General features: G+C 37.2%; 2 protein-coding genes across 4 annotated transcripts in view; one reads left to right on the top strand and one right to left on the bottom strand.

The window, feature by feature from the left end:
• Nucleotides 1–11,822, bottom strand: part of LOC129727437 (NADH dehydrogenase [ubiquinone] 1 alpha subcomplex subunit 13) — a 510,282-nt gene extending 498,460 nt beyond the window's left edge. The window contains exon 1 of the mRNA XM_055685281.1: nt 11,818–11,822. The gene's annotated coding sequence lies outside the window, so the exon portion shown is untranslated. The remainder of the gene's footprint in view (nt 1–11,817) is intronic.
• LOC129727421 (inactive serine protease scarface-like) overlaps nt 1–17,904 on the top strand; it is a 126,238-nt gene that overhangs the window by 25,030 nt on the left and 83,304 nt on the right. For all 3 annotated transcript variants that reach the window (XM_055685251.1, XM_055685249.1, XM_055685248.1), the window contains exon 4: nt 12,183–12,338. In XM_055685251.1, coding sequence (XP_055541226.1) covers nt 12,183–12,338 — 156 coding nt within the window. The remainder of the gene's footprint in view (nt 1–12,182; nt 12,339–17,904) is intronic.

Genomic DNA, 17,904 nt, shown 5'->3' with positions numbered 1-17,904 from the left:
CGGTTCGTGCTGATGGTAGATTAATAGAAATGGAATAGCTGGTGCTTTTGGAATTTTATGCGTGCATGATTGTTGTCTGGTACTTCGTTAGATTTATTCAATTAAATAAATGATATGTCCTTAGACAGGGTTTTAAAATAAGTTATTACAGGCATAGTAATTAGGATTTAATAGGTTATTATTAATAAACAAATCAAAAATTGCACAGTGGCAATCATGAAATTTACGCTGGGTATGAAGCAACTAATAACTTTTACTGCGATAGACGAACATGAAAACCATAAAGAATCCGCATAATTACATCAAAGCATAATTTACTCACAATAACCAGACAGTTTTACGACAGGAAGAATGACGCTCATACATCACAATCCGTTAGGTATAAAACAACATTTAGCTAGCTCTTCAAATGGCTTCTTCAATCATGTTCTTTCATTACTACCTATAGGTTCGATTGCGGAATGTAGCACCAAGGCTTCGCTTTGCTACGCTCTTTTCGCGTAAACCGTACAACGAAATCGAACAACGAAAATTTTAGGGCTAGTATTGTATAAGTAAACTTTCAACTTTTTTAACTAAACATGCAATATTTACAAAGAATCTATGAAAAATTTCATCAAAAAGGTAAAACTTCTAAACGAGCCGTTTTTTAGTGTCCACGAAAAAGCTTAAAAGAAATTTTATGATCAAAATATTCAAAATATAAACAGAGTCGATTTAAAAAAAAATTGTTTTTTGGAACTTTGAACACACAGCTTAACCGATTTAAAAGCGAAAGTGAATCAGATCTTCGTTTTTGCTGTCTCAAAATATGCTGATATTTTTTGTTACCAATATCTATAGACATATATAGAAAGAGAAAGTTCGCAATTAAAAATTCAAATGTTTCGAAGGGATTTCTGCATCCAGTTTCTTACGTTGCTTTCCGTTTTCACGGAAGAAAAACAGATTACGTTGACATTTTAAAACATCTAACAATAAATCAACCGGCAAGTAGCGAACGCATAAATTACAACAATCATCCCGCTAAACTAAGCAGCACACACAATTCGAATCAGTGGTGAAAATCGCACAAACCCACATACATTAACCTATTCCATGCTGGGTGGAGGATTGCACGACTGGACAATCTCAGAGGCAGGCCGGCTGACAATATGTCGCTTCGCTGGTAGCATCATGTTGATATCAAGAACGCTCCCTCCGCTCGTTCCGATGGCCCACCGTGGTTGCCCCCTTGGCATTGGGGTGCCTGGCTAATTGCATCTCAAAGAAACAGCCGCGATAAGAAGCGGGTCATTTGTAAAGGTTAAACATGCGATATGCCATTTTCAATCGCGCTTAAATCATTTTCTAACAGAGTATTTTTTCTGTACAGACATGATGCGCGTGGGGCAAATATCATCTTTACATGTTAATATGTTTTCCATTCTGCTAGCTTCTCTACAGTGGAAGATAGTTATTTTGCCTGGGCGCTATCAGATTTTGTTTCGTTTAAAATAGCGATTGTATCAGCTGCTACTGGCGATGTCCACACTCCGGGTCTCTATAAAGCGCCGCTTTAGACTCCACACTGTAGGTTGCGGGTTGTTCGTGATGGTTAAAATGCTACCTGAATATGTTTGCTCATGTTCAGCCTAGCTGGGAAAATGGCGGATGGCGACGCAGGGAGGCATCGCCGTGTGTGATGTTCATTACTGATTAAATATTCCATCCATACCAGCCCGGCTGCAATGCGTACTTATGCTAAATAATTGTTTAAAATGTGTATTTAATGAAGGTGGCACTGAAGGGGAGTAGCTGCTGATCGTTTGGAGCACTCGAAAGGAAAATTGACAATAAACGTACACATGTGTAGTGTATGGGAAACCATCCTGTCAAGCATGCCGCTTGATTTACCACCGCAAGATATCATCTCCTGGGTAGAGGTCGGAGTGCAATTGGGTTTAGCAATGGGGCAAACCTAGACCTTTCGGTTGAACGCGATTACTTTTCAATGATCGATAAATATGCATCCCATCGCATTCGCTGGGTAATACGAACCGGATGCTGGTAACCGATCATTTCGGTCGGTAATTTCGTGCAGAAGGGTGCCATTAAGAAAACCTAACCTTCACGATGTTTTCTCTCTTGGTTCTGACACTTTCGGGAACATTGTTTGCCAGAACTCGCTGGGTGCAATATGTGATTTCGCAGGCTTAAATTACAGTTTTTAAATTGAACAAGTCGGTTAGGATTTACAAAGGAATCAGAGTGTTGTACCTATATCGAATTGAAAATATTAAGTTTCATTTTGTTCGTAACTTTCCATGCTGACGTCAAATTTAATATTCAGATTTTATTCAGCCAGTTAGCAAAGTTTTCAAAAAACTAAAAACAATACGTCAGCGCGTTTTCGTAAAACTTTCTTTTGACTATGTATTGTATTGTATGTTAGTATTGAGTATTCACTGACTAGTGGAATAAACTTTGAATTTTTTCTTGGCCAATTGCAACAGCGTTCATGAAATAAAAATAGTTCTTCCCAAATGACCATCGATCAATATCGAACTTTTTGGTTTTAAATGAAACTTTACACGTGTATTTGGTTGCTTCACGCGTATGGCGAAATTTTTCAGGCTCAAGAGTTATTTTCTGAAAAAGCGTATGAATTTTGGCATAGCTTTTATTCAGAGCATTGTAGCTCAGAAACCTTTGATGGCAAAGAAAAACTATTTGAAAAATTGCAAAAATGAAGAAAAGATTTTTTTCTTCTCCTTAAGAAAATGTTTTTCTTTTTCCTTCGTATTCAACTTGTCATTAAAATTTGAATTCTTTGAACAACTTCCCAATTCAGTTAGTTTGTGATTTGTCATGCTGCGTAATTTGTAATATAGACACTCTAGCAGTTTAAACATGCTCTTAGAACATTTTACCTGCGTTCAAATTTTTAAAAGTTTTCGTTGATATTCTTTACGTTTGTCCGTTTTTCTGTAAAATTACGAACAAACGAGCTTAGATGCTCATAAAGTGTCTAAGAAAGATTTTTTCATGGTAAATCATGTCAGTTAATTCAGATCATAAAGAAAAAACACGAATGACTCAACCTATTGGTGTGAGCTGGCCGTTTTCATGAAAAAAAAAAAATATTTGTTGAAATAGATTAGCGTATAAGCCTAAATTCTCAGAGGAATAAGAAACATAATAGACTGCTAATAACTACACTTTTTACTCAAAATAATAATTCTTTTAAATTCAATAGCGCAATTGCACCAAATATGCAAAAAAGAAATTTGAATTTCGTAATTGATTTTATTGATTATATTCTGCTCGAGTTGTCGAAACCTTCATATGTAGAATGAGTATTTTCGTAGCCGGAATGATGTTTGCGGGTGGGAAATTGACCCTATACATAACATGCCAATGGACACAGATACAATCATACAAATATGAAATGTTGATTTTTTTTTTGTTTTTCGACGATTTATGATTTATTGTGATGCACTTAAATCTGAGATGCTTTCGATAGAAACATAAAATTTTGATATTTCTGGTTACATTTGGAAGGTATTTTTAGTTCTTTTTGAATGATACTAAATTGTATGGTGTTATCTATTATTTATTTGAATTCTTCTTCTAATTTATCTCGTTTTCTCTTGTAACTTTTGAACCAAAAGTGTAATCTTCGTGAATTCACTAGTTAAGGATTTGGATGGATGCCAGACACTTATTTGGTCCAAATCGGCTACGCAGTTTCTAAGATATTGAAGTTCCGTGATTCTCACATTTTGATACATAGCGCCCAAACCAAAATTCCAATTACAATGAAAATCAATAGCAACCTATAAGACAACTAGATTTTCCATTTGACACTAAGATTGTGAGAATCGGCCCAGTATTCTGTGAGAAAAGCGAGTGAGTTCGAAAAGTGGTACACACATACATACTAGGGTGGCTTTGGAAATCGACATCTCCAATTTTGCTTGGAAGTAGTGTTCGAAAGTTCGTCTTCTCGAAAAAAGCCTTCGTGCAAAATTTCAGCTCAATCGGACCATGGGAACACGTGCCTCAAAGCGGTCAAAGCTTCACTTTTTTGGTAGTAGTACAGGTTGGACTCAACTATCCAGAGTATTTCTAAAAAATTCACTCCGGATAATCGAAATTTGGACATAATGAAACAAAGAACATTAAGAAGGCCTTTGTTGTCATAAATGGCTAGCAGGTCCCGAAATTCGAAAATGATTTCTGTCGTAAAAAGAAAAAAGTCAAATCACCTAGAATCCTAACGAGAGGTCACGAAAGAGTCCTAGTTTATTGCCATGAATTATTAAAAATAGGCAAAATAATTTTGATTGCTTTCATTAGATACTTCCGAGAATGACTGAGAGCAGAGTTGATTCCTTCTGCGAAATAGGGTATAAATTAGTAAATGTTTGTAAATTTTATTCACAAATTTCGTGAAAATTTTTTTTTTTTGGAAAATTCACGCTATGTACCAGTGTCATTGCACTACTAAATATAAGTGTGGCCCAAAAGCTCAAACTGAAAAAAATGAAAATTTTATCTTTTTAACCATTCCTGTGAACTTTGGTTCCCTTAGCCACCAATCTTTTTTCAGAGACTCATATGAATTTTCTCGTAAACATAACGATGAAGCGACAAACCCGGCGAGCAATTACCATGCGATACTTTGACGTGATTTGATGACTAAAGACACCAAATTTCACAGGAATGTTAAAAAACTATAATTTTTTTAGGACAACTATTTTGAGCTGAAGGGCAGCAGATAATTTAAATCGGATTAGATGTTTATTAGTTACGATTTTTCGCTAATATAATGGTCAGTTTGGGAAAATGAGCTTTACGAATATTTATTTGGTGGAAGAAGTCCACGTTTAAGGAGAAATATACAGCCAACATTTTAAAAAAGTTTTTAGACTTGATACCCTGTCACCCACTATTGATCGAGTGATGACCGGTTGCCTCGTCACGCTCCCAGTCAGGTATAATGTGCTTAATAGAGCCAATTACTTTCCGAGGATTAGCAGACCAAATTTCACTAGGTTGTAAGCAACCCTTGTTGAGAAATTTGATTCTGCTCCTGTATAATGCACCACAGCTGCATAGCAGATGTTCTGAGGTTTCACTTTCTATGCTACGGAAGCGACAAGTATCGTCGTGAACCCGACCAATGTTCTATAGATGATACTTACTCAGACAGTGCCCTGTTATTAGTCCTGTGTAGATACAGAGCGCTCACTTATTGAGCTCTAATAGCTTTTTTGTAATTTTTGCGTTTGGAGTTATTACCCTTTTTGACTGGTGACATCCTCCGACAGCCATCCAGTTGAATGTCACCCGTTGTTCTTCCTAGTGTTTAAGTTCCATTTTTATTGTACAGTTTGAAATGCCACAAAAGGGTTCTGGACCAATGAATTGAGGAGTGGAACCTTGTTTGGCCAGTTCGTCTGCTTTTTCATTGCCTTCAATTCCGCAGTGCCCTGGAACCCAGTACAGATTGACAGAGTTCGTACGACACAGGCTCCGCAGAGAGAGAACGCACTCCCGAACAATTTTTGACGTGCATTTGGAGGCACATAAAGCCTTCAGCGCCGCTTGACTATTAGAGAAAATGCAAATAATCGCATGTTTGTAATTTCTCCTTAAGCAAACGTTAGCACATTCGATTATAGCATAAATCTCTGTTTGGAATACTGTTGGCCATTCACCCATAGCCACCGATATCCGAACTCCAGGACCGCACCCCTCTGGTCTTTCTTTAGTTGTCTAATGAATCTTGTAATTACTCACATATATTGAATACGAGATGTTTATATCCTCTCATTAACAGGAATTCTAAACTTTGTTTAAAGAACAAACTTTTGATTTACAAACAAATTTTTAGACCAGCAATGCTTTATGCTGTACCGATCTGGTCAAGTTGCTGTTCAACAAGGAAGAAAACGCTCCAAAGGATTCAGAATAAAATTCTATAAATGATTTTGAAGCGTCCTCCTTGGTTTGGTACACTCGAATTACATAGACTTACTGGTGTTGAACCATGAGAAACTATGTCAAATAAAATTATTAACAATTTTCGACAAAAATCGTTGCAATCCTCAATTGCTACGATAAGCTCTCTTTATAGCCAATAAGTTAGCAATTAAGTTAGTTGTAAGTTTACTTCCCCTTTTCTGACAAGTAGGTTTAAATCCCTACGAATGATAAGTCCTAATTGCGAAAGCAAACAAATCCTAACAATTAAAATTACAAATTTCTAACAGTGTTGAGAAGTCACCATTTGTGATTGGACACACATACTCATTATTTACTAATATTTATCATAAATACTTAAGCTACTAACAAATTCCCCCCTTAAAAAAAAAAAAAAAAAAAAAAAAACTCACATATATTGAGTTGGGCGGAATACTCTCATACTCACTAACATAGTCAAGACAAAACAATACAAAGGCGGGTGCCTAGCGTAGTTGGTAATGTCTCCGCCAACCACGCTCCACGCCTGAGTTAGGATCCCAACGCCGACATAGGTGTCGATGGCTGTGCACAGTGGGGAATCGCTGGTTATCAGCCAAAAAATTTTTTTTTCGTTAGCTGTTTCATAATATTTTTCCTTTATTGCTATAACATTCAAGTATCTAAATCCAAAATTTGGGCGCAATATCATAAAATCTGAATTTTTTATGACTTTTCAAAGCTTGGCGAACTGACGGTTTTTGTCTTTTTCTTGAAAAAAAGTACGTTACTTTGAAACGCTCTGTAGCTTCAATGATAGTTTGTATTTTTTTGACGTCAAAGAAAAAGTTGTTGTAAATATTGTGCAAAACAAACTCTTTTCATTAGATATTGTAAAATTTGGTCATAGTAGGCCTGACACTAGAAAAAATTAAAGAAAACGTGATTTTTTGTAGAAAAATAGCTTAAAAGTTTAGTTGCCGCTGTTTGCCACGGTTGTGACTACATTCAAAATTTAGGTAAAAACTTAAGCTTTCAAATGCATACTGTCCGCTGCTGCGCAAAACTGCGCAAATTGTCACTTTAGTGAAAAAAACGATAGCAGATTTTTTTAGTTTTTATTTTTGAAGTTGAAATTTCAACCAGGATTAATTTTAATCATAACCATGATACCCCATTAATGAAAATTTATGATATCGTACTCAATCCGTAAGGATAAAATATAAATTTGGGCAAAAATCACAAAATTTATCAATGAAAACTTATAAAATAAGTGTTGAACAAGAAAACAGTAAACAAATCTGAAATTTTAATTATCTCAAACTTTATCACTTTCTGCAAATTCAAAACAATACTAAAAACATTCAGCCCTTTTCAATTTATGATCATGAAATTCGTTAAACTGATTGAAGTGTCAAATATTAGCAGCAAATTCATACCATCAAACTCCGGCCAACAATAGCCCGTTTGAATATTGTTTTTGCTTCGCACTCGTTTGCATACAAAAGTAAAGCACACATTTTGCTTTATGAGAAAAAAACAAAGAACAGTCGTCGCCCTCCGCATCTTTTCGTATTCATTTAGAACGTTGTGTCATTCCAGTGTCTTAGTTTTCAAATTCATAAATTCGTTGAATTTTACTATGGAGCCTTCAACTTCAGCGGCACCACCTAATTCAATGTCTAGTAAGTTGTCAATTCTTGGTGTTATACATGTGTTTAAATGTCCTCTTTCAACCATAGAAACCGGATTAGGAAGATAACATATATATGAAACAATGAAACATCGAAAATTACTAGAAGAAATGAAAATTGCAGCAAAAGACATTTTTCCTGCTGATAAGTATAATGAACTTCAAATTTTCTGGAAACAATTCAACACGAGATTTAAGCGATCACAGCGAAAGATGATGATGCTGTTGATGATTTTTTCAATTTGTAATTAGTTTGCATTACTTATGTTGTTCTAGTTTATTAAAAACATATATATATATATATATATATATATATATATATATATATATATATATATATATATATATATATATATATATATATATATATATATATATATATTTAGGCAACATTTGTTTAGTTCGAGGGGTCGTCCATAAATTTCGTTTTTTTTTTCAATGGGAAGGACGTCCGGTGGCACTACTCGTGGTCAAAGATCATATAATTCTATAAAAAAGGAAAAAAGGACCAAAAAAATATTAAAATTGGCTTTCGTGCTTTATGGACGGCCCCAAACAAAAAATGGATGCCAAATTCGTATTCAGCGCCCCAAAATTATGTAAATACCAAGTTTTTGTCGCATTTATCGACAATTTTTTTCGCTTGGCCAGCCTTTGTATGGAGTCGCCCCACTGTGCTGTGGGGTGGCGTGATCCACTAACAACCAACCCAATTGGTCTAGATTCAATCCTAGCCGACACCGGGGAGATTTTCTGTGGCAAAAATAACGTAGAAACAACATGGGTATTCATGTCGAGCTCGTAAACAAATACCCAGCCGTAAAAATACTCACCTCCATTGACGAGTAATGGAAGATACACAGTTTACGGCTGGGTATTCGTATACGAGCTCGATGTGAAGACCCCTAGTGTATTTCTTGCAAAAGGTTTAAGAATACGATCGATATGTTCTTATTGTGACTCTATTTAAGATGAGAAGAAATTGTGTTAAAAATTGTGTAGTAATTTGCTTGAGTAGTAATTAGTTTTTCTGCAACTCGCGCGTGTTATATTCTGCTGTCTATCCGTTAACTGTCATGAACAACTTAGTCAATAAAGTTTTAAAAACGGCAAAAAATGCTGCCAAAACAACAACAGAACGAGAATCATCCAATGACCTACAGCTACAATCAATCCTTCAGTGAGTTTATTTTTTCATTGCGGCCAGTACCGCTATTGAAAACGGCAAACAGATGTTTCATTTTATCTTTCTCGTTTTGTCGTCTGCGGAGCTCTTCCTTCTCTAATAATTTTTCTCCAAAGCCTGCTATTGCTATTTCTAAGACAGTACCATACTACGAATTCATCGTTTGCAGTGTGAAGAATATTGCCCTGATACTGTTTAGCGCTCGTTCATCTGCTAGCTGTTAAGGCATACTTAGTAGCTGATTAGGTTCTGAAAATGATAGGAAATACTGCCGAAATAACAATAACGAGAATTATCTTATGTCATATGCAAATGACAATCTGCATCGATGAAAAATTAAATGAAATTGCCGAATTTCGTCTACTAACGGCGCCCCAAAATCTTTGATTGTAAAAAGTTGAAAATTCTGGGTAGTGGTAAAACTCAATTTTATTTACAGCACTATAAATGAACTTTATTTCTTTGCATGTGTTGAAATTGGATTCAAATCTATTTATTGCATCATTCTCGGTTTATCTTTCGGGTATCTTCAAAAGTTCTAATACTTAAAAGACGCAATAGGCTGAATGAGGAATGAGAAGTTTTAAATATTCTTAGAAATGTAAACGGTAATTTCTTATTAGTTGTGCCACTTTTAAACGAAAACGACAGTTTTTCGTTACTCGTTTTGTACAGTGACTGTAAACCAATCACGGGTGCTGTATTTTCCTGCTATAACGCTAACAGTTCCTACTGTACTGAAAAGTGGAAAACTTAGTTTTACTACTTCGATTGAAATGTTGTTGGTTTAATTGGTTTCAGTTTTCACAAAGCCGGGGATATGCCTGTATGACGGTGTTTCCCACAGACTGCTGATCTAAAATCTAGCGATATGTAGGATGATCTACAATCACCGTTGCGCGGTCTGCCAATTTTCTCTTTTTTTTTTAAGCGTCTTGGTAGAATGGAATTGAATGTTGAGAATAGGTTATGTTACAGGTTACAGTCCACATAAGCACTGATGATGGTTGCATGTAGCAGCAAAGGGTATTCGATTTTTTGTAGTAGAATTAAATGGAAACATAACCTATTCCCAATATTCAGTTTTCTTTGTTGATCCGTCCGCTATGGAAGCCTGCGAAATACTTCAAATCGCCGCGCTGTGATTTGTCGATTTCCTAGTAAATTGTTCTTTTGCAACAGTTATCGGTTAGACATTGAAGACTAAATTTCTGCATGCTAGCTTTTATACGTGACTACTGAGAGTTATATCTCCGGTAGACGATTCATTGAGCGATCGAAACAACAACAACAACAAATTGTTTACAAAGCCAAATCGTTTGTATACTTTAGCATCGGCTGTGCTAAGGAGGAAAGGTTTAGAATGGTTGTTTAGTTTGATATAGATTGACACTAAGAGTTTTATCTGATATTCGGCCTTTTTTCAGCTCTGATTGGTCGAAAATTGCATTTACCAAAGCTCTACATGTTTCCATAGTACAATAGTTATCGTCACATAATAACAATTTACCGCATTTTGGAGTACGCACAACCAAGGATGGAAAAACTCGTATCGCATAACAATCATTCGGGTATCATTTCTGAACGTGCTATTTAAAAGCTTTCAATCCTAGCAAACCATCGCTATTAAAAGTTACACATTCTCAAGCTTGCAAGAGACAACTTAGAGCAAAGAAATATATGGTAGCTTTCTTTGATGATTTTGTTTCAGTATTGCCTGCTTTAGGCGGAGCGAGCAACATATAGCGAGTGTTTCACGAAAGAATCCTTAACGATTGCACTCAAGCGATCGCAATGATTCTTTCAAATGTTGGTTGCTTGTAGGCGTAATTCGGCTACTCCACGTCGTGCTTCCACCGTGATACACCACGATGATTCTTGGTGATTTCAAGTATCAGATGCTAATGCATCATGCTACAATTTCCGTAAGCATTAATGATACCTATTTGCTCCGGCAAGCAAACAATTGAACGCAATCTAACGTTCATTTGGATTCATAATTTTGTATCACTGGCGATAATATCTTAACGCTTCTCGCGATAGTGTTGAATGCAAGTGAACTTGGAAACAATAAATACTATCGTGTTTGAATCATTCAGTCTCCTTCTATGGTATTCGGAACTCTTAAAAGCGAAAAACAATCAGCAGCGTTTCTATGGAAAACTTGTACGCGAGTGGAAATAGTTGAACGATAACTGATAAATCAAAGAACACATTTGCATGAAATATTGCTAGTGAGTGAACTTTTCCATGCTTGCGCACAACACCTTTTCAATTGGTTGCTGTAAGAATTAAAAAAAGCCGTTGGAAACTGGCAGAGTTTTAAGCACTCGATGTTTTCGGTTTTTCAATTTGTTCCCCAGTGTTACCGTAAGATGTAATTCTACGTCAAAAAAGAACGAGACAGAAAAAGCGATTCTATAGCAGCTGAGAATTTTCGCTCTGATATCATACGTATGGTGAATACAAATATACAAGTTTATCATTGGAGGTTAAATACGATCTTTTTATTTTGACTTGTCGTCGAGCAGCCAGCACACTTGGCACTACAAAAGTCATCGTACATCTTCCTCAATGTCTCGCGAGCTGGTTTATTTTTCAAGAACAAAATTAACATTCATCAACCATCCTAGAAGCGGGAATAAAATTTCCATGCATACACACACTGTACGGGGCGGCAGTGTCAAGCCACTCCAAAACGCGGAATGCAGATTGCCTCATCCTACCGGCGGCGCACAGCGACGTCGAGTCATCTAGACAAATATTTAGATTCCGTAGGATGAAGCTCGGTCTTGCATAGAATCATTTAAAAACTCATTTATCCAAATCGTCATTCGCTTTCCGTGGTTCTTCTGCCGTGAAATGTGACGCCCGCGAGTATTTGCGTACCTTTGCGTTGTTTTTGACTATAAATGACCATCTCTGCATGTGATATAACTGACCTAGCAGCCAAGGAGACATAAAAAGTCAGAACTGGTTTGGATTTCACTTTTTTCCGACGCAAGTTTAAAATTCACCAAGCGGCCTTCTTCGACATTGAAAACTTCTTCGTCGGCAGTAATCAATTGCGTTGCAGCCAACTTCTGCTGGGACGCGAACGCATAATATGTATACCGGAGCGAATTATGTACCGCCTAACACCTCAAATTCGAAGTCGGCTGTACGCCGGATGTTAACGGAACTGTAATTGACCAGGCGACGACTGCCACCCTTGAAAAGAGATCAGACCGAGCGATTTAACCGTGTAGGACAAATGACCATTGCACTCTGCTTGATCTAGGAAAATATTGCTTTGCGATAAATTCGAGGCGTTGTTTAATTTATAACCTCTTTCGTTATTTTTTTCTTCCACAGAATTGCAACTCAGCGACAGAGCAGTGCTGCAAGATTCGCCCAACGCCACCGGCAACGCAGTGTCCAGACGACAGCTATGTCTGCGTATCACCCAGCTTATGCAACAACGGTTTACTGAACTTTGATGCGCAGAACGCGATCTCGTCCCTACAACCGGTAAGTAATTTTCTGACGGAGCATTATTATTTTTCTTCTACGTTATCAGTGAGTGTTATTTGTTTGCGCTATTACTGTTGTTGTTTTCCGCACCTACTTAAGCTTCCTTGCTCGCGGTCTGGCGTGACCAGGACAGCATACAGTTGGGGTGGCTATTATACTTAAAACATCAATGAAATTGAAATGTGCCATAACATTCCCTTGAAACCACCCTTACTGCTGTGGCATATATTGTCGTGCTTACCTACTTACTGTGTCTGTGATCCTCGGCTGGTCGTAACGTGTAAACGAACGGCCTTGCCAGGCGCGCGAGCTGGTTATGTATAGCTTTCACGATCCATGAAAAACAGAACAGCAAACTTGTCGAGCAGCGCACACGTTCGTCCATGCTGTCCCGGTTACCGGTATCTGTATCTAGTTGGATGGAAGTGGCTGCCGGTTAAGTGTCCTTCCTCTCCCACACCTTAACCGCGAGTGGTAACGCCGGCTTCGCTACATGAAATGGTTTATTTACATACCTACTTTCATATTCGTTCGCTCTTCTGTTCCACCAACCCAATGCCAGTGCCATTGGAAGAACTTGGGATGACTAAAGTAGTGCACTGCATCGCCCCGGCCGGTGCCGGGGTTCATTCGATACCCATTGCTACGGTGTGCAGTGCTGCACAGTGGGTGATTGAATTGATTAGTCCAAAAGTTTCAATTACATTACGATTTTTTTAAAAATTATTTCAAAACTCTTGGTTAAAAGTTCACGAAAATTACAAAAGTTATTCAAAAGTTAGGCTTCAAAACACTTTTTCAATTCATAAATTTTTGATTCTTACAGTGTTTTTTAACTTTAAGATATATCAACATTAAGTTTGACAAATTTAGGTTTTTTTATTAAAAATAATCCTTTTTGTGAGTTATTTATGGTTCAGCAGCAACCTGAATAGAAATACATGACCACAGGCTTGTTATTCTGCTTCTGATTTATGCTGTGTTCCTGCCGCTCGCAAAAAAATGATATATTTGTTACTTACACCCCAGCTGAGTGGAACAAGAATGGTGAATTATTTAAGAATACACAGAAGTACACCGCAGTGTGCATTGTTGAAATTAGTGATGGGAAATATCGCCCAAAACAGACATCGATAACAATCGATAATTCCGGCGTTTTTATCGATATTATCGATAAGTATCGATAATTTGACAGCTAACGTTTGGGTAAAAAAAATTTTTTCAGATGGTGATAAAAAAAACTGTTTCAGATGGTGATGAAAAAAAACTATGACAGATAATTGAGTTGGATAAATTTCCCATGGAAGGTTATCATGTTAGCTTCCTTACAAAAAATATTACGTCCTTGCGTGCAGCCTTCCGGCAGTTAACCGGAACATTCGCCATGGCGGACGAAAACATGCGTGTAGCCGTGTTTTTAAGCTCTTTCTTCGTTATTTTTTATTAATTCCTCCTCCGTTTTTGCGACAAAATTGTTGGAATAGATCTTGCGCTTCAAGTTTGTCCAGAAATTCTCGATGGGAAGCAGGTGGGGGACATTGGGCGGATTCGCCGACTTCGGTACCACATCGATATTCAGCCGCTCCATCTCCTCCAACGATCGCTTCGAGTAGTTGGCCGACGTCAAATCTGGACAGAACACCGTGTCTTCGCGCTTATGGTATTTCTTGATGAACGACGCAACTTCTGTCAGGCACTTCGTACTATAAATTTCCCCGTTCACGGCCAGCCCGGAGCGAAAGACGAGCAACTTTGACATCCCTTTCTCACTGATTGTCAGCCAAAGCCGCACTTTCTTGGGGAACTTGGTCTGTGAAATAAACTTTACCTCGGTGCTCACTTCCTTCGTGGGGGAGGTAAAATACGAAGAGTCCTGCTAGTCGTTGCCATCCAGGGTGAGATAGGTCTAGTCGTCCAATACCACTGCCGCGTCACGATTCACCGGGAAAATCGACTTGACCATATTATTCAACCGCTGTCGCTGCGTCATTGCCTGCAGCTCCGAGACCAGTGGACGGGACTGCCGCTTCCTGCATGTATATCCATGTTCTCCAGATACTTTTTCACTGTTTTAGAACCTCTCGGCCAAGTGCACGCAGCGATTTAGCCACTTTTCCCTCGGTCTTCCTCCTCAGCATCCTTTGAAGCTTCTTGTCGCTCAGGGTCGTTGGTCGTCCGGAACCGGGCTTTCTTTCGATGCTCTGATCGTTGGCCAATAGTGTCAAGATGTTGAAGATGCCAGAACCGGCATACTTGGCATTCACACAGTGCCGCACGATGTCCGTTTTTGACGTGTTGATTTTGGCGGTTTTTTCCCTGTTGGATATACTATTGTTCTTTGAGCTTGCAGTACTCTAGCAGAATTCAATCGAACATTGTGGGTGTGTAGGTCTTATTAAACCAAGCAACTTTGCAAACTTGCGTTTGAAAATTTATCTGGATTAACATATAAAAAGGTCAGCTTATTTTCACGCGGATTTTCTCTAAAAGGTTATTTATGCAGATTTTCAAATTAACGTGGTTTTTACGCGAATTTTTGAATTAGAGCGGTTCATCAAGCGGATTTCTGAATTAACATGTTTTTTTCACGAGGCATGTATCCCCCGCGTAAGAAAACCTAACTGTATTTGAACCTTTTTCTTATGAATCAATATATCTTAGTAAAAATTATCTGAACTTTCCTTCAGAAATATAAAAAAATGAGTTAAAGATCCTACTCTGAAAAAAATATAATTTTAAAAACAAAAAATGATTTTAGAAAATATAGGTGATCTCAGATTTTTTTAAATGAAATATTTTAGATAGACAACTTAGTTGCCTAAAACGTTCTATGCGTTGCAAAAATGTACACTTTGACACACACTCTTGAAATCCGAAACATTTTCGGTGTAGGTTGGTCACACCAAGTTCCCAAGTAATACTAAAATAATATTGTTTTCCAGTGAAATGAAACCGGTTAGCAAAATTGATGCATTTTTCGTAAAGTTCTGGCCATTTTAAATTCGAGAGAATTTTATTTATCTCAATTATTTTGTCTACCCCCTGTATAAATCAGGATACTTTTTTGACGCAACAATTTCGTTGATTTGGATTTTTAGTGGAACTAAAAATTGTTTGTTGGGTAACAAATACTTTAAACTTAAACAGTTCCAAGTTAAACTAAACAATTACCAGAGAATTATCAATAGACTGCCGCTATGCATGTCCATCATATTATAAGAGTTGGCAAGCCAAAGAAAATGCATTTTATTACAATTTCGTATCATTGCTTTTTATGAGATGGTGCAAAAAGTTTGGATATTTTTTAAAGTTCTCCAGTACTAAGTTGTGGAATTCATCTGTTCTTAGGAAACTAAAAACTATGAATACCTTTTCAGTTACCATTATTTCTCAGAAACTCAGTGACACCCGGGGCGAACCTTTACACCACCCCCAACAATGCTAAATCTTGTCGAATAGCAGCACTCAACAAATACCTAGCGGCAAAAGCAACTCCTGGAGTAGGGTAGGTGAGGTCTCCTTCTTTTGGGTCTCCTCCAGTAACCAGCCGCACTGACTTGTGCTCACCCTCATAATATCGATAATTATCGTTAGCGTCAAAAAATTAACGATAATATCGATGATCAGCATTCATCGATATTATCGATAAGTATCGATAAGTTTCCCATCACTAGTTGAAATAACTTCAATAGCATTCGAAGACCAAACATGTGTGACGGGAGGCTGGATTTTTTTAATTCAGGTTTGAGATGCAAAGTAAACAACGCAATCTACTTTTTCGCCTGCTCCACTAATTTGATATATGCTAAGAGACACACAGTAAAGCCACTGCAGAGAGCTCTATTGTGTAGTTATTGAGCGTAATGCCTTTTAGTGTGAGAAAGCTCACATCAGTTTAACATCTCTCTGGAGAAATATTTCAGATTCCAGCGCGGCGTTTTTTTGCATGCTCTTCAGATACTCAAGCAAGTGCGTTTCGCTGTGAAATATACTGCCCTACACGCTAGTGACTCTTTGAGGAGAAACTACAAGTTGATCAATATAACAGAATTGATTCTTTGATACATAAAATAGGAGTCATAAGAATATAAAACGAGTCGTTAGACAGAAAGTGAAATTACTATGTATGAGTATTTTCAATATAACGGAGCTCTTTCGTCAAATGCGCTCGGGAGAACGTCGACTTAAAGTCTTGATTACACAGTTCAAAGATATTACAGTCTGTCGCTGCTATTCTCTGCATGTGAGGAGACACTCTCTCTCTCAGTCAAGCATGGAAATTTTCACTCACTAGCAATATTCCAGGCAAATGCGTTTTTTGATTCATCATGTATCGTCCAACTATTTTCACTCGTGTACAAGTTTTCCATAGAAACGCTGCTGATTGTTTTTCACTTCTAAGTGTTCTAAATAATAGAAGGAGACTGAATGATTCAAACACGATAGTATTTATTGTATCCAAGTTCACTTGCATTCAACAGTATCGCGAGAATCTTTGAGAGATTATCACCAGTGAATCCAAATGAACGTTAGATTGCATTCAAATGTTTGCTCACCGAAGCAAGCACGAATTAAAAATGCTTGCGAAAATTGTAGCATGGTGCATTGGCATGTGATATTTGAAATCACCAAGAATTATCGAGGAATATCACAATGAAAGCACGACGTGGAGTAACCGAATTCCAGCTACCATCAACCAATAGTTGAAAGAATCGTTGCGATCGCTCGAGTGCAATCGTTAAGGATTCTTTCGTGAAACACTCGCTATATGCTGCTCGCTTGGTATAAAGCAAGCAATACTGAAACAAAATCATCAAAGAAAGCCACCATATATTTCTTTGCTTTGAGTTGTCTCTTGCATGCGTGGGAATGTGTAATTTTTAACAGCGATGATTTGCTGGGATTGAAAGCTTATAAATAGCACGTTCAGAAATGATACCCGAATGATTGTTATGCGATACGATTTTTTCCATCCTTGCTCTTAGACACCAACAAAAATTTTCACAAGGCAGTGAATGTTGTTGATCGACATTGGATCACGACCTGTTTTTGAGATAGGTTTATGTAAAGAGGGCTTCATGTGAAAACCCTATTGATGATTCCAAATATTGTATTACCAGAACATTTTTTTTGATTGGTGTGACGTCTTCGGCAAAGAGTTACAAAACTAAAATTTATCTCAAAAAACACCTTTTTTAAAAATCCCATGTTTTATGAAAACTACACAAGGATAGGTAACTATTGGTTGTTGTCTGATCATGGAGAAAAAAAAAACAAGTTAAAATTTTCAAAAAAAAAAAATTGAAAAATTGCCAAAAAATTGAAAAATTGCCATAGCTTACTTGATTGGTATAATGTCTTCGACAAAATTGTAGACGGTCATTTTTTCCTTCTAGAAAAAACCTAAATTAATCCACCTAGCGGTCAGACGCAGCCTTTCTCATTCAAACTTATTATTTGTAAAAATAGATTTACATAAATGCTTAAATCCAAAAAGGTATATTCACTCTTTGGGTTCTAAAATATTGATGTTGTAATTAAAGTACAAAATATGAAATTTGAC

This window comes from Wyeomyia smithii, chromosome 3 (genome assembly GCF_029784165.1).
Source record: "Wyeomyia smithii strain HCP4-BCI-WySm-NY-G18 chromosome 3, ASM2978416v1, whole genome shotgun sequence".
NCBI lineage: Eukaryota > Metazoa > Arthropoda > Insecta > Diptera > Culicidae > Wyeomyia > Wyeomyia smithii.
Note: the sequence above shows the minus strand (reverse complement) of the source record. Positions and strands in the feature narration are given on the sequence as shown.